The sequence below is a fragment of the Theropithecus gelada genome, chromosome 11 (genome assembly GCF_003255815.1).
Source record: "Theropithecus gelada isolate Dixy chromosome 11, Tgel_1.0, whole genome shotgun sequence".
Classification (NCBI taxonomy): Eukaryota; Metazoa; Chordata; class Mammalia; order Primates; family Cercopithecidae; genus Theropithecus; species Theropithecus gelada.
In genome coordinates, this window is record NC_037679.1 from 128,513,975 (window position 1) to 128,539,406 (window position 25,432).

Genomic DNA, 25,432 nt, shown 5'->3' on the forward strand with positions numbered 1-25,432 from the left:
ACTTCGGATGCCTCTGAAATTGCTGGAATTGTTGGCTGAGGAGACAAAATGAGAAAGCACACAGCAGAGGGGGCTAATCTCAGTAACACTTAGAGAAAGGTCTTGTGATGCAGTAGCCTCAACTAGGGTCCACATCCAACCTGCCAGGCGTCTATTCTAGTACTATCGCTTACTAGCTGTGATCGTAGGCAATTAATTAAGCTCTGCAGTTTGTTCTTCTCTATAATGTATTAGTACCTCCTCACAAAATCGTTCTGATGGTTCAATTAGTTATTGGATGAGTCAATACTAGCATATTGTAAGTGCCTAAAAATGGGTTAAGTAAAATACACTATAAAGTTCATTGACATACAACTGTATGATTCTTATTTTCAAGACTCAGAATAACCCTGAAAATGAGAGGTCTGATACTAACATTGCATTTCACAGATAAAGAAACTAAGTGCTTAGTTCACACTGCATGCCCATATCAAAACATCTTGTGTACCTCATAAATATATATGCCTACTAGGTACTCACAAAAATTTTTAAATTAATTTAATTTAATTTTTAAAAAAGAAACTAAAAATCTAGAAGGTTGATTTTCTATAAATGGCAGAGCCAGGACGCACTCTGATGTTCTGATTCCAGATTGATATGCCACATAAGAATTTAAATACCATAAGTACAATGCAAACTCATATATCTATAAAATAAGGGCACCAACACCATCTGGGTATGTAGGTCAAGAAAATGTGAAGTTGTTCCACGGAAAGACACGTGCCTTCTAGCCTGTATATGATTCAAAGAATTGCCCTGTTCTAAAACAAGGTAGGAGATTCTCTAAATTGTTTGTGTAGTGAACAGGACCAAGAAAATCCCTAAGAAGGATGGACAGAGAGAGGATTAATGGCAAACAAAATGTGTTCAGTATACTAAATAAACAAATCTATTTAGTTTAGTAGTTTTACAGAGAAATGACTGTTCTCAGATGAAAGAAAAAAAGCCAACTCATGGTGAGGAACTAGTATTGGCCCCATTTCTCAGATAAGGGAACTGAGGCACAGAGAAAGTAAATTGCTCAGAGCTACAATTCGGACCCAAGTCTAAACCCAAGGCTTACTACTCACCTAATCACTATGCCAAGCCATGCTGCCTCTCCGCCTCTAGTCTTACGAAAGGAATGAGATCTAGTCCCAGAAAAGCTTACCAAGCCACAAAAGTAAAAACTACGTTCTTCAGTGTTGGGGGTGGGGAAAGTGGGGGTGAGAAGTGCTCTAATTAAAAAGAGGAGGAAAAGACCTCTGTAGACTAGGATAGTCAAGGGAACATTTTTCCAAAGGAATTACTTTCTTGAGAGCCAGTAAGGAATCAGATCAGATCTTGCTTGGAAAGAAGATAATTGGACATTCTAGATTTAGAGAACAGATCAGAGTTACAGGCTAGAGAATAATGAGAAAAGAGAAGGACTCAAGTGAAAGGTAGAAATGGAGATGAAGAGCCAAGCCCAGAGAGGGCCCTCATGACCAGACACAAAAGTTGTCTTAGGGTCATCAGAAGCAACCAGAAGCCTTTCACCAATCCAGGTACACCATTAGAGCAGTGCATTCAGAAGACTACTTAAGTGCCTATTTGCAGAGTGATTTCGGGAATGAGGGAAAAAACTAGAAGCCAGATCAATTAGAAGGCTATGGTAGTTAATAAGAAGAAAAGTGTTAAGGCCCCAAACAGTACTGCATAGAAAAATGACAGGATTTGGTGAAAACCGTATTTGCACATGAGACAAAAAATAACTGCACATCTGATACTTGGATACTGCCAGCATGGCTGTATCTTCATTAAACTGCAAATCACTTTAAACTTGCTTTCAAATACATAAAGAGAACTTAAGATAAAGCTTTCCCATATTTAAATTAAATACCTTTCATAATGGCACTTCTTTATGAATGTCAAAACAGATCTTACAAATGTTTATGGAATTTTAATAAACCTAAATTTCTTTAAGTCTCATGACAGCTGAACTGAAAACTGAAGATCTGAAATGTATCATTGCTCTTCTGAGTCAGCAGCAAAAAAACACACAAGGGGAATTCCAGAATTCTTTTCTAAGGATAGTTATGCTAATGGGCACCTGCAAATACTACATATTAAATGGACTTTGCCAACGGAGTAGCGAGTCCCAGTAAAAGCCATCTGTGCTGAAATTATTCCAGAGAATAAAACATAAATATTAAGCAGGATCATATTAACATGGAGACATACTAACAAATACAAGAGAAAACATGAACATCATCCTGGCTGAACAAAGTCAACAAAATGTGCACCAAAAAGCTATGACGTGAATATGTGTATTTCTGTGTCAAAGGCCACAAACACACTGGTGTCAACCAGCTCTGGCCAGTCCTAGTTAATTGGCCAGAACTACACTAGACTGGTTTGATAAACCCCTGAATTAAAAACACCTGAGTGTTAGGTAATGAGGACGATTTCATACCTACAAGAAGCATAGGAAAGTGTATGTGGCTTGACATACACTATGGCATACACCACCGAACTCTACAGAAAAAAACCCAAGGAGAAAACTAAGTCAGAAGTCCTTTCCTTTTCCAGCTCCACCAGCGCAGGGGAATGCAATCACCAATTAGCTAAACTGGGACTGCTGAAGAATCAATACAGGCCCATAATGGCGGACGTGAAAAGCACAGGCATCAGTCGAGAAGGAAAACAGTACTGTGGCGGTAAGCTGGACATACAGCCACACAGTATTGCCTTTCCCAGGCCTTTCTCTTAAAGGTGAAGCTGGGAAGTGTAAGGCTATAGATGACCTCGGCCTGTTGCTCTTCCAAATTCAGGTTAAGTGTAATGTACATACGACTTGAATGGAGGCCTCTACAGGTACTGAACATTTTGCCCCCACATATTTATGGCACTCTCAGCTAATTTTTCTATTTTTAGTAGAGATAGGGTTTCACCATGTTGGCCAGGATGGTCTCGAACTCCTGAGCTCAGGTGATCCACCTGCCTCAGCCTCCCAAAGAGCTGGGATTACAGGTATGAGCCACTGCACCAGGGCTTGATTCAATATTTTAGTAGAAACAATTTCTCACATTTTAATATTATAAAAAAAAAACAAGCATTTGTCTTTTTAATGGATAAATCCATCTACAAACCAAAATGCTAAATCCAACCTCCAAGAGATAATACAAAGTTCTAAACTTAAATTACAAATACTATTTCTAAAATTATACCTTATCCCTGAATTTATTCATTTCTTTTTCCCCCAGCACAACTGTTGATTTTAAAGACATTTTTGGCTACGCCAGGAGCAGTGACTCACGCCTGTAATCCCAGCACTTTGGGAGGCCGAGGCAAGCAGATCACTTGAGGTCAGAGGATCAAGACCAGTCGGGCCAACACGGTGAAACCCCGTCTCTACTAAAAATACAAAAATTAGCTGGGTGTGGTGGTGTGTGCCTGTAGTCCCAACTACTTGGGAGGCTTATGCAGGAGAATCGCTTGATCCCGGAGGTAGAGGTAACAGTGAGCCGAGATCGTGCCACTGTACTCTCCAGCCTGGGCAACTGAGCGAGACCTTATCTCAAAAAAAAAAAAAAAAAGAAAAGAAAAGATATCTTCGGCTTTTGTTAACAGTCAGATGAAGGCAGTTAAATAAGACACTGAAAGAAAGTTAAGTTTTCAACAAGTAGATGACCAGTGACTGAAATTAACCTTTTTTTTCTTTTTTTGAGACGGAGTCTTGCTCTGTTGCCCAGGCTGGAGTGCAGTGGCACCATCTCAGCTCACTGCAAGCTTCGCCTCCTGGGTTTACGCCATTCTCCTGCTTCAGCCGCCCGAGTAGCTGGGACTACAGGCGCCCGCCACCATGCCTGGCTAATTTTTTTGTATTTTTAGTAGAGACGGGGTTTCACCGTGTTAGCCAGGATGGTCTTGATCTCCTGACCTCATGATCTGCCCGCCTCAGCCTCCCAAAGTGCTGGGATTACACGCGTGAGCCACAGTGCCCGGCCCCCAATTTTTAAAAAGTATCCACACATTGGCTGGCCACGGTGGCTCATGCCTATAATCCCAGCACTTTGGGGGACAGAGGCCAGCAGATCACTTGAGGTCAGGAGTTCAAGACCAGACTGGACAACTTGGTGAAACCCATCTGTACTAAAAATACAAAAATTTTTAGTATGGTGGTGCGGGCCTGTGGTCCCAGCCACTTGGTAGGCTGAGGCAGGAGAATAGCTTGAACCTGGGGGGTGGAGGTTGCAGTGAGCCAAGATTGGGCCACTGCACTCCATCCTGGGTGACAGAGTAAGACCTTGTCTCAAAAAAAAAAAAAGATGCACATACATATTCAGTAATTGCAAACATATACAACATACAGCTTTTCAAAATAAAGCTATGCTATAGGAAAACAACATTCTACCATAGTTTTTAAATATTTATATTCACAAATATAACAAATCTATGGAAAATATTTATATTGTTACAGCACATCACTTTTGATAGAACACTAGTTCATCAATAATGAAGTTCAAAATGTAATACATTAACAGAAAATAAGTAAATATTCTCACTGCTAGTAAACATGGTGAGATAGGTGCTATGCCAAATAACTAGAAAACTTACTAAACATTATGATTAAATATCTGAAATATGGCAGTATCAAATAATATTAAATATGACATTACACTATGAAAAAGTATCATTATTAAATACTAAGCTGAGTAAGGGTGAGTTTTATGTGTAAACGATCCCACCTAATATAACTTAATGAGTGATGAAGTTACTATACTCAAACCCATCTCAGGCATTATCCCTATCTCTGTCTGTCCCACCTAATATAACTTAATGAGTGCTGAAGTTACTATACTTAAACCCATCTCAGGCATTATCCCTATCTCTGTCTGAAAGTCTAAGGCAGATTCCGTAAGACGCTACTGAAAATGCAAATAGGAAAGACAGCCATGTACAGCAACAGTCATAAACACTTTAGCTTGAATATGTGTATAAGTCTACCTCTCATCATCTAATGAGAACTATAAAGAAGGCTACAGGAAAAAAGAAAGTTTTTATTGAACAAGCATCGAAGAATAACATGAACAGCTCTTTTACACAGGGCAGTCAGGTAAGCCCTCGCAGTTACCTATTCAAGTAGATACCTGAATAATGTAAGGGAGGGAACCATGTGAGTATCTGGGGCAGAAGCATTACAGATAGGAGAAAAAGCAAGAACAAGTCCCTGAGACAAGTACTTGGGTGCTCGAGGAAAAGCAAGAGAGACAGCGGGTTAGAGCAGGGTGAGCAATGATGAGAATGGCAGGAGAGGAGGTAACCAGGGGCTACATCAAGGACTGATTTCTATCCTAAGTGTGGATGAAAGCCATCGGAGGGTTTAAACTGGAAAGTGACGTGTCCTAGCTGGCTTTTAAAATGATCATTCTACCTACTCTTCTTCCCTCAAGATTCTATCCTATTCTCTTCTCCATTTGCATTTTCTTAGATAACTCTGAGTTCCAACTTGATTGGCTGATGGTTACTAAATCTGTATCTTAGTCTTCAAACACTGCCTAATCAATATCTCCATTTGGATGCTTACTGGAGGTCTCAAATTTAACATGAACTTGGCTTACCATGGGTCTCTCAATCCTCACCCCTCTGCCTCAATCTCCTTCTCCCCAATGTACCTCATTATATAAACCATGTCACTATTTTACCCAATTGTTCTCATCAAGAACCTAGTAGCCACTTTAACTTCTCTTATTTTTACACTGGACATCCAATTCATCATCAGTCATACTACCAACATATATTCCAAATCTGACCCTGTCTTGCCACTTCAATGGTTTTTAACCACCAAAGGTTGCTCACCCAGTCAAACTACAACGGCCTTATAACTGACCTCCTTAATTCCAGTCTTGCTTCCCCAACCCCATTCTCCACTTCAGCTGTCACAGTCACCATTTAAATGCATAAATCAGATCACACCATCCTCCAGTGACATCCATCCAAAAAAAGAAAAATCCAAATTCTTTTTTTAACTGTGGCCTACAAATCTCTCCATTATCTGATTCCTATGTATCTTTCCAAACTATTTCAGTCCACTCCCCTCATCACTCATAATATTTTACATATGGTAGCCATCTTTCTGTCACACCATTCCAAACTCTTTTTTTCTTTTTTTTGGATGGAGTCTCACTCTGTCACCAGGCTGGAGTGCAGTGGCATGATCTCAGCTCACTGTAATCTCCGCCTCCTGGTACATCCTGGTTCAAGTGATTCTCCTGCCTCAGCCTCCTGAGTAGCTGGGATTACAGGCACGTACCACCACACCCAGCTAATTTTTGTATTTTTAGTAGAGATGGAGTTTCTCCATGTTGGCTAGGATGGTCTCGATCTCCTGATCTCGTGATCCGCCCACCTCAGCCTCCCAAAGTGCTGGGATTACAGGCATGAGCCACCGCACCTGGCCCCAAACTCTTTCTTGACTCAAGGCCACTGTACTGTTCTTCCTTTTGCCTGGGATGCTGTTCTCCTAGATTTTCAATCATTCCCTCCTCCTCCTCAGTAAATATACACCCAAGGTGATAAATGGCATAGAACCATGCTGGTTGGTTCAGGGAAACCTCAGCTTCTAACTACTGGTGCTTCCCCAGTCACTCTCTCCCAGTATCAATATATTATTAGTTTAAGTACTGTAAAGAAAGTAAAATATCTTAATCATTTATTGCATTCATGTTCATTGAGTAAATCTGCTCGCCTCACCTCTTCAATTCCAAAATGTAAGCTACTTTAGGAGAGAGGCCTTGTTTGTTTTATTCATTGCTATATTCCTCATCATGACAAGTGCCTGTCCTATATTTATTGCCTGTCTGCCTACATGAATATATATGAATACTTTAGAATTCAGTTCATCTCTATATAGGTTAAATTAGCTTTATATTCTAATGAAAGAATCTTGCCCCACTTAAAAATCTGTTTCTATGAGAAAATCCATTTCATAGTCCAAACAACATTCAAATAAAATTTTTCAAGTTGATCTGTATGTGAAAGTTTATATTTATAATATTTAGAAAGTGTGTTAAAAAATATACATCTTCACTGAAGGCTAATGTCTAGTGGCCAAAATAATCCAGTGAGCCATGAATATATCTGAAACAAAAATTTTAGTGGTGCCTTCTGCAACCAACCAAGTGGATAAATGTATTTTGGATTGCCTTGTGGGTTATACAGAGTACAGTTTCTATGTATACAGAGTACAGTTTCTATGTAATCTGGTCCAACATGCAATCCAGAATCCTATACATACCAATTATGGGCCTGTCATTAATCCTTTCATTAATGATTTGGCTCATGCAGTTTAATTAAGCAAATGAAAGTATGCAATGTAGTTCTGCTAATGGTATTAAGATTAGTAGGTTCACTAGCACCTTAGAGAACAAACTCGGAATTCAAAATGCCATGTTTTGTTCACAGGGCCTAACACTATAGGGAAAAATATCTTAGTAAAGCTATTTCCTCAGAGAATCATAAACAGAATAAATCTTCTAAAGAAAGATGTCCCTAGATTGCATAAGTCTTTGCCTGGTGCACAATGATTTTCACTAAAACATGTTTCCATCACAAATAGAATCAATTAAAGTAATTATGATCCTTTATGTCTTACATCATATTTATTTGCAATGTTAGAAATCTAAGGTGTAGCTCTATATTCTATCTCCATTTTCCCTAACAGTATCAAAAAATAGGAATTTGACCCAAGAGTCTTAAGTACCGAACACCAAATAAAGTCATCCTGAAAGAAAATTCTTTCAAAATTATCAGAAATGAGAATGAAAAAAAATTATTATTATTACTAATTCAAGGGGTCTCTCTTGCTACAAAATCCCTTTTGTAAAAAAAATAAATAAGTGCCTTTATGCCACATGCAACCTGGGCACTTAGCAGTCTTCCCTAAAAGGTTCCAGTTTATATTTATTCCACTGTGCAAAATTGGCAGGTAGACAACAACAGTCTTAACGAATCATATCCTCAGGGAATAAACCTATCTTGTTCATTGATTCTGTCTGATCTTCAAAAATCCTCATGAATTCCTTTTGGGTTGAAAGAGTTATATGCCCCTTTACCTAAAATCGTACTTGAATGCTTTCAATTAAGGAACGGCTTTTGCTGTTAATTTCTAACAGAAATTCTAGATAGTCATCTCTAATAGTTCTTATAACATTCCAAAAACACATTTTTCTTCTCTTTCGACATGCTTCAGCCACTTATAAGCTCAGGCACTTATTAACTAATCTATATAGTCGACTAAATATATTTTTAAAATATAACACAGATACAAATATAAAGGATAGCTTAAAATGTGAAATAATATAAACCATGGGACCTACAGGAGACAATGCAATACCTCGGTGGAAAAGTAATGAGAATCTGAACTAAGGCAATAACAGCAAGAAGGGAAAGAAGAAGACAGAAAGAGAAGCATTTTTTTGTTAGAAGGAACAGGACTTGGTGACTCAGTAAATGTCAAATGTGAGACAGAAAGTGGTTAACCCTGCATCCAAGTTTTCTAACTGAGTAAACTGTGTTGATGAATTATTCTCAAGATAAATCACAGAAGCAGAAGCACATGATCTGGAAGGAAAAAAATCATAAATTTTAGATCTACTTGAGTTTTAGGCTTCTGTGAAGTATGTACTAGGAAATACTTAACAAGCTATTGAAACTTGCATTTGCTAAGGTATCCAGAGGGATAAACACTTGAGGGTCATCAGGTATGGTAGGGACACGGCTGAGCTTTCCCCAAAAGAGTTTATACAGTGAGATGAGATAAAAATTGAAAATAAAGCTATGAGAAAAAATAATATTAAGGGATAAGAGGAGGAAATAAAGCTTCAAGTGACAGATAATGGGTAAACAGGGAGGCTGGAGAAGCAGCAAGGGAGTTTCTGTGGAAGTTAGAAATGAACGTTTCAAGAATGGAGTAGTCAATTCTATTTGGAAAAAAGAGAGAGAGAGATTAAGAGGTAACGAGTGAAGAGAAGATACTCAATCTTGATCTAACCTATGTCAGGGTAGTTTAAGCAGAAGTGAAAATCTGATGAGGAGATAGTAAAAGAGGTATCATGAGGGTAAAGCAGTGTGAAGATAAAATTTCTTACGATGAGAAGATAAAATTTTCTTATGAAAATAAAAGTATTCCTACAAAAGAGAAAGATTTGAAATGAAATATACATTTATGGTTTCTAGGAGGAATATCTCTTATATAATGAAATTTAGTCACTAGTGACTATTAAAGGGAAAAGAATTAGCCATGTTTGAGGTACCTTCCTATCCCATACACTTCTCTCTGCCCTGTACACAAGGCAACTACACTAATAGGAAACACATGTTCCCAACTTCACTCAAAATATCCAACCCAGTGGAAATGTCCTTACCTGCCAGTTAGTATGCCCTTTAAAGAGTAGTTTGAACTAAGAAACACAGAAACTATATTCAGGGAGACTGGTACTTGGAAGTCTATGTCCAGTTAGAAGTAGTGAGGTCATTTCCCTAAACAGAGAAACCTGGTCTTCAGAGAGAAGCAGAAGCTCAGAGAAAAGACATGGTAAACAGAATATGTGGCCTGAGAGAGAGAAAGAGAAATGGAGAGGATAGATATCTCACTCACAACTCACCACCCTGTTTCCAATGCCAGCTTCCATAAAGTCAAGTTACACTTCACATTTATGACATGCTCACAATCCCTTTAATCAACCACCTATGAGTGAGAAGTGAATACATTTCTTTCCTTATAACTCAACAACTATAAAATGCAGTTTCTTTTCTGATTCTTTTTAGGACATTTGGAAAACTTCCAATATAAAGTTATGTAAATAAATTGTAAATGTCTAGTCACAATGCTATAAACCTTAATCATGAGCAGGAAGGTGGCATGGCAACCACAACAAACTTTACTTATGGAGAGCAATAAGCTTGTTGCAGCATTTTTTTTCAACCTGTAAAGAGGTAAATCACTTAGACAGACTGTTCCTGAATACTTCTTCACATGATTCTGCTGTATGCTTCATAACACAAATAAATCTCATACCTCCTTCAGTGAAGGGGGCAGTAGTAAATGTGATTTTTACCACCATACATATCCAGGTTCCCAGATTTTCCAAATCTGTTTCCTAGCTTGTAATCCCCCTTTCTGTCTCATCTCTTTTCTGAATCATTACACTCCCCTTCTCCAAATTTCATGGGAAATCACATGTCCATCTATTCTAGTTTGACAGCCTACAACAGTGGAAAAGTTAAAAAAATCTTACCCTCCTACATTTCTGGGCACTGTTAGTCCAGCCAGCCTCCTAACCCTGACGCAGCTGCTAATTCTACATCTGTGTACCCAGATTTCACCTGGCACCTCAGTTATCCCCTTTCACAATGCTGTTTTCACCCTCATTCAGCCCTTCCTACTGGGGGTGGCCTAATTCCAACTTCACAGGTCAATAAACAAGTTGATGGATTAGCACAATACTTTGCTGGAGTATCTCATTCTCATTCCTCCCTTCCCATCTGCACCTCTTTTTCTGTCTAGCTCTGATGCCCAACTACTCCTGGACCTAGAAATCTCCCCAGGTAACAAGTGTTGCCTGGCAACTAGAGCTCTTGAGAAAAGAGGAATAGATCGAAGGAGGGACCCTAAAAAGAAAACAAAACTGTAAGTGGCTTGAGGACAGAGATTATGTCTATCTTGCCCATATTATGCCCTCTGAAACTAGTACAGTGCCTGGCATATATAGGTATTCAGGAAATATTGGTAAATAAACTACAAAAAAAAAAAAAAAGAATAACAAACCACTCTACCTACACTCAACTACTTCCCATTCTCTCAGAAGTTAAACCTTCCAAAAAGACACAGGCTCATTGTTTCATCTTGCTTAACTTGATCCAACTTCAGACATCACTGGGAACTGCAATCATCATTTATTTAAAAAATAAAAATTAAAAATTAAAAAGAAGATTAGTCCGTTTTACTTACTAAAGGTCACTTTTTAAAATTAGCTCCTCCAAAATGTTTTTCTGGGGTTCTTTTAAAATGTTACTTATTTTCTATGACGATCATGTTACATGAATAACTTAATAGGTGTATAACTTTAATATTAATAAGTCAGCATAAGTACTAATCATTATATTATAATGTTATAAAAACATAAAAATATGAACTTACATGTTTGGATAAGTTGGGGCTCTTTGAATCAACATCATACCTAAAGGATTGAAATACAAAACTCAAGTTATTTCCACAAAATACAGCTAGAAAAAAAACCAGTATTTTCCAGAACACATAAATAATATAAAAATGAAATCCAAAATAATACCAATAGGAAGAAAAACTTAGCAAATTTTAAAGTTTCACACAATCTGTGGCTTACATGCCAATGGTAGAATTCACGATCCTTGGGTTCTTTCATTTCTAAACACCTAACAAATCTTAATATTTTCTCAATAATCAATTCTGCTTTTTGATAAGTTTAAACTTTCTCTTTTCTGCACTTAAGTTTAAAATTTCTCTTTTCTGTGCGTCAGTAGTATCCTAGTACTTTTCAACTTACTTCAAAATTCCTTAAAAACTGAAAAGCCCTCTTCTCTGGACATCATTTTAAAGGGCAACATGAGGGATCCTTGAGGTGATAGAAGTGTTCTGTATGTTGCCAGGATAAATGTCAATATCCTATTTGTGATATTGCAAGATGTTGCTACTGGGAGAAGCTAGGTAAAGGATACACAGGTCTCTCTGTATAATTTCTGTATTATTTTTTACAACATCATGTGAATGAATCTGTGTTTATCTCAAAATATTTTTAAAAATCAAATTAATTATTTAACAAACAGATCCTGGTAACAGGCTGTCCTTAGCACACATTTTAATTTTTACTTTCTATCTTAAATGCTATTGTTAAATTGGCTGGAGTAATGAGACATTATTTTTCCCTAATCACAGAACTTAAAGAAAACATACATTTTATGGAAACAGAAACATATTTAAGTAAGACTACCACGTGTTCTAGTTTTGACCAGCTGGTACCAGAAATTAATCAGTTCTTGGAGAGATTCCGCAATAAGATCATTCATTATCACTTTATCCCCTGGCATTAAAGAGTTTGTAGAAGTAGAGAGGACACTGATAGTCAAAATACCTTCAATTTGCCAAATTCTTGTATAGGAAAATATTTGTACTGACTACAGTCTTTCTCCCAAATCATATTCATTTCAAATTCCTTGTAAATAGCTTCCTACCAAAAATTAACTGCCTTTTTAAAGGTTAATTAAAGTCTCCTCTCTCACATAACAAGAATGTTTTCACAAATAAAGAAAGCATCTCAATCAATTAATGTTCACTGAGTATATGGATGCTAGGCAGAGGGTCCATTCACTGCCTAGCAAAGAATGTTCACCATAAACTAGCTTTAGAATTGCAATGGTTCTAGGTAATAATTATCCAAGGATACTAAGGCTTCGAGGTGAAAGGACATGGTCTTTTCTAGTGGACAGATCAGGCAGACAATACCTGAACAATCAGCTCATTACTCCAAGTGATGGGACGTGAGAGATAACACACAGAGCCACTCTATAGAGATGGAATGTCTTGCCTCACCTTCTCTTTTAAAAAATATTCTGAATCTCATCAACAGATAACTGGTATTAAAAAGGGGAAGGAGATTATTATAGAATACAGCAGACACAGGAGAAAAATACAATGTGTGACTCTTGTTTGGAGCTTTACTTAAACAAACTAATTGTAAGACATTTTTAAGACAATCAGAGAAATTTCCAAATGGCCTGAATGTTAGCTGCCATTAAGTACTTATTTGGGGTAAGGTGGTCTTCTAAAAACAAGCAAACAAACAGGAGGGTCATAAATAAGCACCCTTATGTGTGAGAGCTTTATTTTGAAGTATTGAAAGGTGAAATGATTTGCTTTAAAGTGATTCAGCAGTAAGTATATAATAAATAACCTGGAGGAAGTAAACGAACTAAGACTGGCAATATGTACATGCCACTTTTGAATATGCTTGAAAATGTCCATGATAAAAGTTAAAATATTTAGAGCTTTTTCTGTGTTTATCCAAGTAGTCTCTCCTCCAGAAGTCCTGTGACTTCCTTTCCATAGGGAGAAGCAGAAAGATGAAGGATTAAATGCAGAGAATATGACTTCTTCTTATTTTTTAAGTAAGGAGGAAGTTAATTTCCTCTCTCTTCCAACAGCACACACTCATTATGACCTGTTTACCTACATAAATGAATTTATTTTCATAATTGTATAATTAAACTTTACAACACCAAAACAAAACAAAACAAAAAACAACGCATGATGCAAAAGCCTGCCTCAGAAGAATTACAAATTACTCTCCTTCACATCAAGGCATTCTGAGCACTTTCAACAGCTATAGCCTGGAATTTTAAATCAGCAAATTGCCAACATTCACTGTAGAACTACAGTCGCTAGTACAAAAAAATATATATTTTTATCCAAGAAATGTTTCTTATATAAGAAAATTTTTTTTAAGGTAAGATTGAAATTAGCAACTAAAACAATATCAGAGATGAAATATAGCTGTGCTAGCTCCTTCTCAAAAATCAACTCTGGAAACTATCTTCTAAAGAACCGAGTGTGGATTGGGGAGAAATGACATCGAATGTTCAGTTAAGAAGTAAAAGGAAAATGTTTTCATCACAAAAAGCATAAGTATCTTCAAATACAAGCCTCTTTCACTGTATTTTACAAAGCTTTTTAAATACCATTATCTCACAGGTAATTTATATAATACACCTGAATACAATATGTTAGATTATAAAGCATTAGAAATTACCATTTTTCTTTTCATTTTTTTGGAGACAGAGTCTCACTCTGTTGCCCAGGCTGGAGTGCACTGGTGCAATCTCAGCTCACTGCAACCTCCGCCTTCCCGGTTCAAGTGATTCTCCTGCCTCAGCCTCCAGAGTCACATAGGTGGGTGACATAGGTGCCCGCCACCACACCTGGCTAATTTTTCTATTTTTAGTAGAGACAGGGTTCCACCATGTTGGCCAGGCTGGTCTTGAACTACTCAAGTAATCTACCCCCTCAGTCTCCCAAAAGTGCTGGGATTACAGGCGTGAGCCACCATGCCTAGCCTAAAATTACCATCTCTCTTTTAACACAATTTTTCTTCTAGCTTTTCTAAATATATCAAGACTTCTCTAGGCCTCACTCTTACAGGTCATAACATAAACACTACATCCTAACTGGTTACAATGTATACGTGTACCTGTGTATCTGTTTATGAGTTCCATACTTTCTTTAAGGAAGAGAGAATATATCATGGAGGAAGCTTGGTGGTTTCTCCTAAGAGGATGCATCCACTGTGCCTAAATTTAGTAACAAATTTTGTAAACAACTTCATCCTGCCATTGAAACCTTACTACTATAGTAATGAATTGGCAGTAGCTGATTAGGATTATGTTTTTGATTCGAAAGTAACAGATAATGATGGAAATTTTTCTTGTATTTCTGGAATTGCAACTAAGGCCCAAAGAGAAAAACAAAATATGTGATCATGCTTAGCTCAGAGCTACTGAGTCAATCGTAGGGTCATATACTTTCTCCCCAAAGTTCAGGGGACTAGTCCATCGCCAGGTGATGAACACACTGTTCATAAGTGAGGACTTTTCCCTCTCTGTTGGGGGGCAGTAGGGAGGTTCTTTCTACTCCCCAAAGCCAAGTAAAGTATGGCTCCAAAATCTGGGATGCCTGCAAGAAGGGGAGTACTGCATATGGTTCATCAGTAAGCTATGGGGCCCTGCTGCAAGTCCACCCTGGGGCCGTCAATGGAAGAGAAACTCACTGGAAAGTTCTAGAAAGTGTTTTCTGAGAGATGAAAAACATAGAATAATGTCCTCTTTGGCCCCTCCTCCATAAGGACAAGACAAGCAGGGTGCTTAAAATGTGTCCCCTGAGGCTGATTCCCATATAAGGTCTGGATTTTTTGGACAGTAGGAGAACCACATCTCAGTCTCCCAACACCGCCTACCTTTTTGCATTCCCACTTCCCTTCTGTCCTGCAAGGAGCTGGGCAACAGCTCCAGTTGAAGGGAGAGGAAGTGAAAAGTCTTAAGTTTGAGATTAAAGTTTTAAAATAAAAAGTATCTAACAATTAAAAGAGTAACATGGTTTTAAGAAACAAAAGTGACTGAAAAGGCATGAAATTAGACTTTGACATTGTTAAGGGAGCCCTTAACCAGTGGAAAAAAATCACAGTTGACATTGTATTGAGACAAATATACTAGAAGAAATAAAACAACTTATTTTTCCTCAAAGTGTTGAGATCCATCTAAAATATTTTATGGTAACATTATACATTTCATGATTATCACCATTTTATTTATCAAGAAAGAAAATAATTCTCTAGGTAAGTCATATCTAGACTCAGGAATCCCTTTTTAGTGTTCCAGTCCGAATGGAAACACGAATGAGAAGTGTAATTTCTAAATTATCCTATATCTGGCACATACTGTGAAGTGATAAGGCTAGCCACACTTCCTGTTCAAATGCATTTTGGTACAGCTGCTCTACCAATAATAAAGTTTTCAACCATGACAACAAAGTGGATTTATGAGGAACCTGTATTATCATCAGTGTGATAATTATAATAAAAATAAATAAATGTCAAAGTTTATTACTTTCTCTGTGATATATACACAACATGACGAGAGAAACCATGTCTCTTGAGAATAAGTACATACTGGATCAAAAAGGCAAGGGAATTTTAGGACTCATAGCCGATAAGGTAATCTTGAAAATATATCTCAGACATAACATAGTAACAATAATAAAAATTAATGTCGGTTAACTATTATAGTACTTACAAGAATTTGGGTCAGTGGTAGCAGAAATAATTTGTCTCTCTCTATGTCTTTCTCTTTTTCTCTCACTGTCACTACAATTGTTTAAGCACTGAAATTTTTTTTAAGTTTATAAAAGCCATTTCTCCAGTTTAGATAAAACATGTTCAAAGCTTCTTTTTTAAATTTTTTAGAATTTTACAAAATCAATAGGTATTAAGTAAATCCAAAACAATTCTGAAAACCATTTGCATCTATCTGTTGGTTAATTTACACTAGCGCATCTTTCAGCATGCTGTTCCTTCAACGAACTATGTTACTGCAATAAAAATTGATCAGATAAAATGAGGCCATTTTTGTCACACCCAACTAAAACAGAATCAGGGCTGAAGGGGCAGCAGAGCCACGGGGAAAATCACTTGGGAGTCACAAACACCTACTCCAAGAACTGTCTCACAAGCCCAATCCAAAACCTCAAGGACCTGCTATGATCTTGAGACAAGTTTAACCTAGTAATTGCCACCCCTTACCAAACAGAGATCGCTAGCTTCTGTAAAACACAACCAGCATCAATAAACTTTCTTTCAAAACAACCTATGTAATTTTTCTCTTTTCCCAATAAAACTCCAGCCTTTCCTTTTGCTCTCTGAACGCACCAGAAACCATTCTGGTATGCGTGTGTACGTGTCCAATTGCAATTCTAATTATTATATATTATTCCCAAATAAACCCTTTTCTTAGAGATTAATCTCAGTATATATTTACTTAGGATTGATACTGCCAATATGTCAAAATATTTGCAGTAGTTCTCTGGGTGGTAGAGGTTGGGACTACTGGTAATTTGTATTGCTACTTTAATCTTTTTTATTTTCCAATTTTCTTCCCATGAATATGTTACTTTTACTAGGAATAACACATTGCTAAGTATTTTAAAAATCACCACAGGTATAATATATATACATAACTCGTGAACTATTACACTACTTCCACATTTACTTACATAGATATCCTGAAGAAATCACAATAATAATAATAATGATGATGATAATAATAAGCCTGTTCTTTCAGGTTAAAGGTTATTATGTGAGTATTCTAAAAAATGGAAAATCAAAAGGAATTAAAGTGATAGAGAAGACACTACATGAACTAAGAGGATGGGCTTGTTACTCTTCTTGATGATCTTCTGCAGGTAACCCTTTCTAGCCCTAGTTGTTTGAACTTTTCAGCAATCATATAAAATGGAGATATTCTTTGAATTTCTGAAACTAATCAAATACATACAAAAGGTAAAATGATACTTATTTAATTCCACTTTGCAATATGCTTTCACATTTCAAACATTACACTGTTTCTGTAAAAATTGCTTCAACTTCAATTAGGAAGTTAAGAAAGTTAAAATATATCTATTTACTTAACATTGATTTATGTTACTGTATAGTTTCCTGCTGAGATAAATGTTCCTGGAACAGATGAGTTTTGAGTATCACATAATGAATGAAGAGCAGGACATGGATCTAAAAATCAGAGCTAAATAACTGACAAGGAGTTAAGGGAAGTAACAAAGCTTATAGGATCTCCAATGTTGAAATTAAAATAAAATATAGAGATGAATCTCTAAATTAAATATTTTATTTGGGATGCACAGAATTGCAATTCAGGGCGCATATACACAGACCAGGGTGGTTTTCATGCAGTATGTCCAAAAAACAAAGAGAAGGTTGGGAGTTTCATTAGAAAGAGAAATGCTATATATTGTTTTGAAAGAAAACTCATTGGCACTACAGAAGCTTTTGGGAGCTGGCAAAAGTGGTGATTGGTGAGTGATGGTGTAGGTAAAACCAGTCATAGAGTCATGGCAGGTCATGACTGTTCTTTAGGGTTACAGTGAACGGATTCAGCAATTGGCCTTGTGGAAAATTCAATTCTTGGAACAGGTGCTGTAAGTGCTTTTTTCCCCTGGCCTCTTGACTCCGATTTAGTTGGGTATGACAAGAATGACTCAATTCATATAATCAACTTTCACACGAAGTTGATTTCAAAGACTTAGAACCAGACAGTGGATACTCCGGTCTGCATCCTGTAATCCTAAAATTTGACTCTAAGTAATGTGTCCTCTCAAAACGTAAACTATATATAAATATATATTACAAAAAGATTTGCATCCAAGGAAACTCACTGCAGGATATATGTAGTAGAAAAAATGGAACCAGCCAAATGCCCATCAGAAAGTGTTTGGTTAAATAAATTGCAGTTCTTTTGAACAATGGAAATTATATAACCTTTAAAATGAATGTGGTGTTTGCATATTTAGTGGCATAAAAGGATACCTGCAAAATACAAGGTAAAGGAAAATATATTTATTGCAATTCCTGTATGCATATGTGTATGCTTAAAGAAAAAAAAGATCTGCCAGCATATACACTGAATCATTTGCAGGTTTGGGGGGCAGGGGATGATGCTTTTTTGTATTAGGATAAAAGGAAGCTTTCATTTTAAATGTCTGTATCACTTAAAGTTTGTAATAAATATTTATTACTTTCAACCGTGAAAATAATGCAGATGAATGAAAAAGGAAGAAAAAAGAAAGAAAAAAACAAATAGGAGGAATAAAGAATCATGAAATAGAGCCTGGTTTAAACAGAAAGTTAAGTCTGGGATTAAGCAGGAAAAATTAAGAGTCCCATGCTGGTGTAAAAGAAAATTCTTAAAAAGCACTTGCTACCAAGGCCCAGAATAATGGGAGACTTCAACCACATACTACATGATTGATATATGTTTCAACCACATACTATATGATTGAAATCTGCTTTTTAGTGGCAACACTGAGTGCAGCCTGTACCATAAACATCATCAGGAAGTTGCCACATTCCATCTCAGTTTCTCTTCTGATAAGCCTCATTTTTACTATTTGGAAAAGAGTTTCTAAAAAATAAAAAACCAAATATGGATGTAATAAATTTTGTTTGATAAATATGACAAATACTTAGTATTCCTGAAGAAAGAAGCTAGTTTAAGATCTTTTTTAAACACAAGCGCTGCCGGTTATTTTACTGTGTGTATTTTAGAGGAAAATGAGAAAGCCTATTAACAGTAAAAAGCTCTCATTTTTTAAATTATGAAGCAAATTATGACTTTTTCAAATAAGATATTGATAGCTTTTGTTATCAAAAGTATTTATAAATTGTAAAAGCATGGTACATCAGGATTTTCAGCTATTTAAAACAAGACATTTATCTTTTTAATGTTCATAAATTTCCTTTAATTATTTTGATATTTTAAGCATATTTTACCCACCTCCCCACAACAGATTTCCTTTTAATCATATCTAAATACTTCAACAATCACTACAGTTCACTTCTGTGGAACAAAAACTCTCTAATAATATAAACACGCTGACTCTAGGTTCTCTGTGGACAGGAAGTTGAATTTGACAGTAATGTTTTAATATGCCAGATTCAGCATCAAAGTAACAAGAATACTTAACATATTTAAAATGCTGACTCGATTATCCTGGCCCTTGGAAAAATACAAGACTACCAAGGGATGAACGGAAGCCATAGTTAAGCAGGGATCCAGGTGCTACGCTAAGAAGCTGCTGAGACAAAGATCTGAGAGACATCAGCCATAGCAGTAGATGTGATAACTTTGGAGTATACATAGAACTTGTAGGAAATCCACTGAAGCCCGGGGCAGTTGGGAAGAACATCCATATACACCGTCCTGCATGGCTAAACTATTCACCTATTCATTCAATACGTATTCAGACCTACAAAATGCAAAGCAGGGGGCTTGCTTGGGTCACACTCTGAACAGAATTAATCTGGTTTCCTGCCAACATAATCTAGAACTCAGTGCAACCATAAGACCTTGCCTTACATTAGTAATATTGTCTTTAAAAATCAAATTTTTCTAAATGCAAATTGTAGTAGAACTTACAAGTCAAAACGAAGATTTTCTCTTTCTTCAAAAAAGTAGTCCAGAATAAACTTTCTTACAAAATCAGGATTTAAAGTATTATCAATTACTTCAGTTCTTCCAAACTGTGGAAAGAGAGAATTTACAATTAAACCTTGTATGGCTACTTATTACAAGTACAGTACATAACATCACACAGTTCTTTTAAAAAATAAGCAATAAATATCCAAATAATAAAAATTTTTTAGAGATCAAATCGTCTCTCTTATTTATTCAGGGAAATCAGAAAACAAGCCCTGAGTTCATTCAAAAATCAGCTTCTCCCCAAAATTCATATGACAAACCATAATGCTTCTCCTTCTCCTCTCCCTACTTGAAAGTTAAATCCTCTTTTAATGAAAAGAAGTTATTTCTACCTAAAATTTAAATATATTTCCTAACCTTGTATATGAGAAGGCCAGGCAATACATATTCTTATAATTGAAGAGATCAAAGTATTCATAACCTTCTTCCTCTTTTTATACAAAACAGTCCCATATACAATGCAGTTTGTTAGCCATGTTTTGGGGAGAATGCTCTGAAAATCTCCTACACACATATGTCACAACAATCAGTTGTTTCTGAATAATCATGTTTTAATTTTTACCATATCTAGATAGCTAAAATGGAATGTATTCTTTTTGCATCTTTTAAAGCAATATGCTGCACTTTAGCTTAGAAAAACTAAGTCTCTCCATCTTAGGGCAAGTGGAAAACAGGAAAAAATATTACACTTTCTAGTCCTCCCTCCTTTCAATGTGAAAGAAGGCCATTTGGCACTTCTCCCAAAGATAGAGCACAAATATAAAATTTACATCTCTTTTCCATCCTTGGCTTACATTCTTCCCTCCCAACTCCCATGGAATTCTAATGAGAGAATTTTAACTTTAGTTCTGAGCAACATTAGGCAATGAAGCATGCTGTCTTATCACGAATCAACTTTTATTAAAGTCCAATGAAATATTATCTTTTTAATAGGAAAACAGAAGAACTGTGCTAATCCATTAAAATGTGAAGCTTTCTTAAATTGTAATAGTAAAACCATAGTACAAAATATTGATGACATAGGATTTACTAAGGCTACTTCCAACGGATCACCCCCAAAAAGAAAAAATTTTCAGAGGTCTATGCCATTGGACAATGTTTTATATCACAGAACAATATCATACAGACAAATTATAACCCAAGTCACTAATTCAACATTTCAATAATATCAAGAATTTACTTTAAACAATAATATCAATTACAGCCACCAGTTATTGAGTGTTTACTTTGTTCCAAGCACTTTTCACACGCTACTTTAAATATTTACTATAATTCTGCATGACAGAACTAGCCCATTTTAGAGATAAGAAAATTAAGGCAGAGTTTCAACCTAAGTCACTTTGGCTATGAAATCTGCATTCTTTCTAGGACTCTCCTCTATTTAAGCATAAAACATAGGCCCTGGAGAAGATCCAACAATGAGCCTATCCATTTTAATTTTCTAATTTGAAGGGAGTCGGAATAAGAGAATATACCCAAATAACCAGGGGCTGGCAGTGCTCGTGTACTTCAAGACAACTGTGCAGAGGTCAGTAAGTTCAAGTATAAACAAGAGGGACCCTCCACCCTCCCACTCTTCCTACTGCTGAGAGGAAAGATGGGTTCCAGACCAGAGCAGAGAGCACTGAAGTTGCAAATGCACAACACTCTCAAAGAGAAACTCAGCCAGTACCCACATTCCCAAGTATTTCGATTTTTAACCCAAACTCCCACTCAGAGAGAATTTTTTAAAATGAAGTGAAATTTCCCACAGTAAGCCCCATTGAGGTGCAGCCAGCAACTCCCCAGAGCCTATTAGCCCTTAAAACGCACACAAGCCTATTATTCATAGAATGCTGCTCCTCAGCAATAGGAGTGACTAAGTATACTCTGCTATCTCTAGTGAAGATTAATTTGTAGCCATTAAAATCCTGGTTTTAGCAAATCATCTATAAATTATGACTATATCCATAACAATATGTCTTCTAACACACAGTCCTGAAATTGTTTTTGATGATATTACCAGTGACCTTCATATTGCCAAATTCAGTGGTCGCTTCTGGCCCTCATCTTGCCAGACCTCTCCACAGTACGTGGCACAGCTGTCCACTCATTCTTTTTAGAAGCCGTCTTTCCTGACTTTTGACACCACATTCCTCTGTGTTTCTCCTCTTCTCAGATTCTCAAGTATTCAACATCTCATTGGCAGAGCTCAGTTCAAGGCACTCTTGTTCCCCATACAATCACTTTTTATTAGGTTATTTCATCTGTTTCTGCTATAGTTTGAATGTATCCCTTCCAAAATTCAGGTGTTACCAACATGACAGTATTAAGATGCAGAGCATTTAAGAAGTGATTAGGCCATGAGGGCACCTTTCTTATGAATGGAATGAAGGCCCTTATGAAAGAGGCTTCATACAGCATTTGGCCATCATTTGCCCTTCTGCCTTCCATCATGTTAGGATACAGCAAGAATGCCCTCGCCAGATGCCAGTGCCTTGATCCTGGGCTTCCCAGACTTCAGAACTGTGAGAAAATAAATTTCTCTTCTTTTTAAATTACCTGGTCTCAGGTATTCTGTTATAGCAACACAAAACAGACCAGGATAATTTCTTCGGTTTCAAATACCATCTACACGATAACTTCCAAAGGCATGTCATCAGCTCTGAGACTCACTTCTGGGTACAGACTCATGCATACAACTGCTTTCTTAACTTATATAAGTGGTTGTTTTATAGATCCCTCAAAAGTATCATCCAAACATAAAATAATTATTTTGTATCACAAATATCACCCTAATACTGGTGGCTTACCAAGTTTACTTCTTGTCAATAAATGCTACCACTATCCGCTTGATTTATCAGGCCATAAATGAAAGTCATCAATCTCAAGTCTTTCTTTTTAATCTGCCAACTCCTATTCATCACTAGCTCATAAGTTATCAGTTATAACTCCAAAATATGCCTCACAGCTGTTTACTTCTCTCCATAGCTCCTATTATCAGCCTAATTCAAGCTTTTCGTCCCTCTCATGGTCTACCCAAAGAGCCTCCTAACTTACATTTCTGCTTCTTCTTTTGTTCTCCTTCCAATCCAGAGTAATCTTTTGAAAACGTAAACATGTCCATGTCATTCCACCAGCCAAAAATTTTTAATGGCTTCCCATAGTACTTATAATGAAATCTCTTTTCTTTGGTCTACAGGTCTTGGCTCCTATTTTCCTCTCTAACCTCATTATAGGCAGTATCCCTTCTTTCTCTCTGCTCCAGCCTCCTGGCTTTCTTGTAGGCCCTTTTACACACCAAACCCTTTCCCACCTCATGGCCTTTGCACCTGCTATTTCCTCTTACTAGAATGTTCTTAACCCCATTCTTGAATGGCTTTTTCCTCATCCTTTATAAAGCCCCTACTTAAATGTCAGTACACCAGCTCTAAACATCAATCTGAAATAGGTGCTCCATTCTTAAAGTTAGTCTCTCTCACAGGACCTGTCTTCCCCCTTAATAAAACTTATATTTTGATATTATACATTTAAATGTTTATGTTGGCTGGGCATGGGGCTCACACCTGTAATCCCAGCACTTCGGGAGGCCAACGTGGGCAGATCATATGAGGTTGGGAATTCAAGACTAGCTTGACCAACATGGAGAAATCAATCTCTACTAAAAATACAAAAAATTAGCCGGGCATGGTGGCAGGTGCCTGTGGTCCCAGGTACTCAGGAGGCTGAGGCAGGAGAATGGCGTGAACGTGGGAAGTGGAGCTTGCAGTGAGCCGAGATCGCGCCACCGCACTCCAGCCTGGGAGACAGAGTGAGACTCCGTCTCAAAAAAAACAAGAAAAGAAAAAAAAATACAAAATTAGCCGGGCGTGGTGGCGTATGCCTGTAATCCCAGCTACTCGGGAGGCTGAGGCAGGAGAATCACTTGAACCCAGGGGGCTGCGGTGAGCCAAGATCACGCCATTGCGCTCCAGGCTGGGCAACAAGAGTGAAACTCCATCTCAAAAAAAAAATAAAAATAAAAATAAAATGTTTATGTTTCCCCCACTAGACAGTAAGCTTCATGAAAGAACAGGACACAGATATGTGTTTGATTTACACTTGAATAAAATTGAACAAATGGTTAAATAAAAGAGATCTGAGACATATTGTTCAGAAAAAATATCAAGGGTAATGTATAGTATAATACCAATTTTGGTATATGTGTAGCATAATGCCAATTTGATTAAAACATAAGCATATATATGCATATATATGTGTGTGTATATATATATACAGAAAAAAAATAGAATACAGTGTACGAGAATGTAATGATTATCATCTAATCTTTAAAAATGTGTTATGCATTTCTGGGTTTTCCCAATTTCTTGCAATGAGTACAATTTACTTTTAAAATCAGAAACAAAAAACTTTCAGGCAGCTTTCCTGTTTTTTAGTTCACTTTATTATAAAAAGTGAAAACTGGAAATAATAAGAAATCTACACATATGTTATGACTAGTTCAGCTCATGGGAAATATGTCGGTTATTTCCTGGATGCTGGAATGTATTAGCTATATCAACCAAGTGATTAATCTTTTTGACTTGAAATAAAATTTACATCTTAGCTAATGTCTTATACTACTAAATAAATAATTGCTAATTCTTTGGAAAATGTGCAGTGGCATATCATTGTATGCCTATCAAAGGGGTGTAAAATTTTAAGGAAAGACAATTATTAATAATATTTATTGATGTTATACACCCAGAAACAGCTACATTTTAAAGAATTTTAACTTGTGTCCTAAAAAGTCTTGTTCTGAGTATCAATAATACTAGATTATCAAAAGTACTTACGAATCTAATTACAATAACCTCTGGCACAGGCACAATGTACATGTACAAATATGTGGAAGCCAAGCGCTTTTACATAATGATACTGTATTACGTTTTCGTAATCTTGTAGTTAGGAAACTATTCTTTTATTCACCAAGTATGAAAATTTTCAGTTATTTGAAAAACAAGTATGTAAACTTAAATTTGTTAAAACCATAAAACAATGTTCCCTTTAAAATTCCAAGCAAAAAATGAAAAACAATTCACAATCAAGTCTTTCAAAGTTTTCCTTTGTTTTATGCTTGAGCTAATCGGATAAATAGCTACTTTCCCAATTCAGGAACAAATGTTGCAGAAAATAATAGAATAGAAATACTCCTCATTTCTAAATCAACTGATTATTAAGAGAAGTAGTAATGGGAAGAACACTCAGTAACTTCATCTATTTATGGCACCAAGCAGATGAACTATGTTTTGATTTAAATGTTCAGAAAGTTTTAATATATTATGAAGGCCCAGCACAACCATCCAGTCTCACATTCACTTGTCAACTGAAGTGAAAGTGATGAAGAAAAAAGGTCATCTGAACAACTGCACATCTTTAATTCAATTATTACGTTATAATTAAATCTTAGCAGCCATGATATACGGCCACAGTTTCCAGAGATTAGACAAGACTAAAATAGATGAGTACAGCAAGCAGAATATTCTGACATAATATTAAGATAAATTTAATCTAAAAGCGCAATTTAGGACTATAAATATCCAACTTGCATGAAGGATAC

General features: G+C 36.5%; 1 protein-coding gene across 2 annotated transcripts in view; it reads right to left on the reverse strand.

The window, feature by feature from the left end:
• The window catches only part of CPNE8 (copine 8), a 230,607-nt gene that overhangs the window by 153,654 nt on the left and 51,521 nt on the right, over positions 1-25,432 (reverse strand). The window contains exons 4-6 of one of the 2 annotated variants that reach the window (XM_025403627.1): positions 19,792-19,895; positions 11,201-11,240; positions 1,329-1,331 (exon numbers count right to left, since the gene is read on the reverse strand). In XM_025403627.1, the coding sequence (XP_025259412.1) occupies positions 1,329-1,331; positions 11,201-11,240; positions 19,792-19,895 (147 nt within the window). The remainder of the gene's footprint in view (positions 1-1,328; positions 1,332-11,200; positions 11,241-19,791; positions 19,896-25,432) is intronic. The other variant, XM_025403626.1, reaches the window with a different exon arrangement.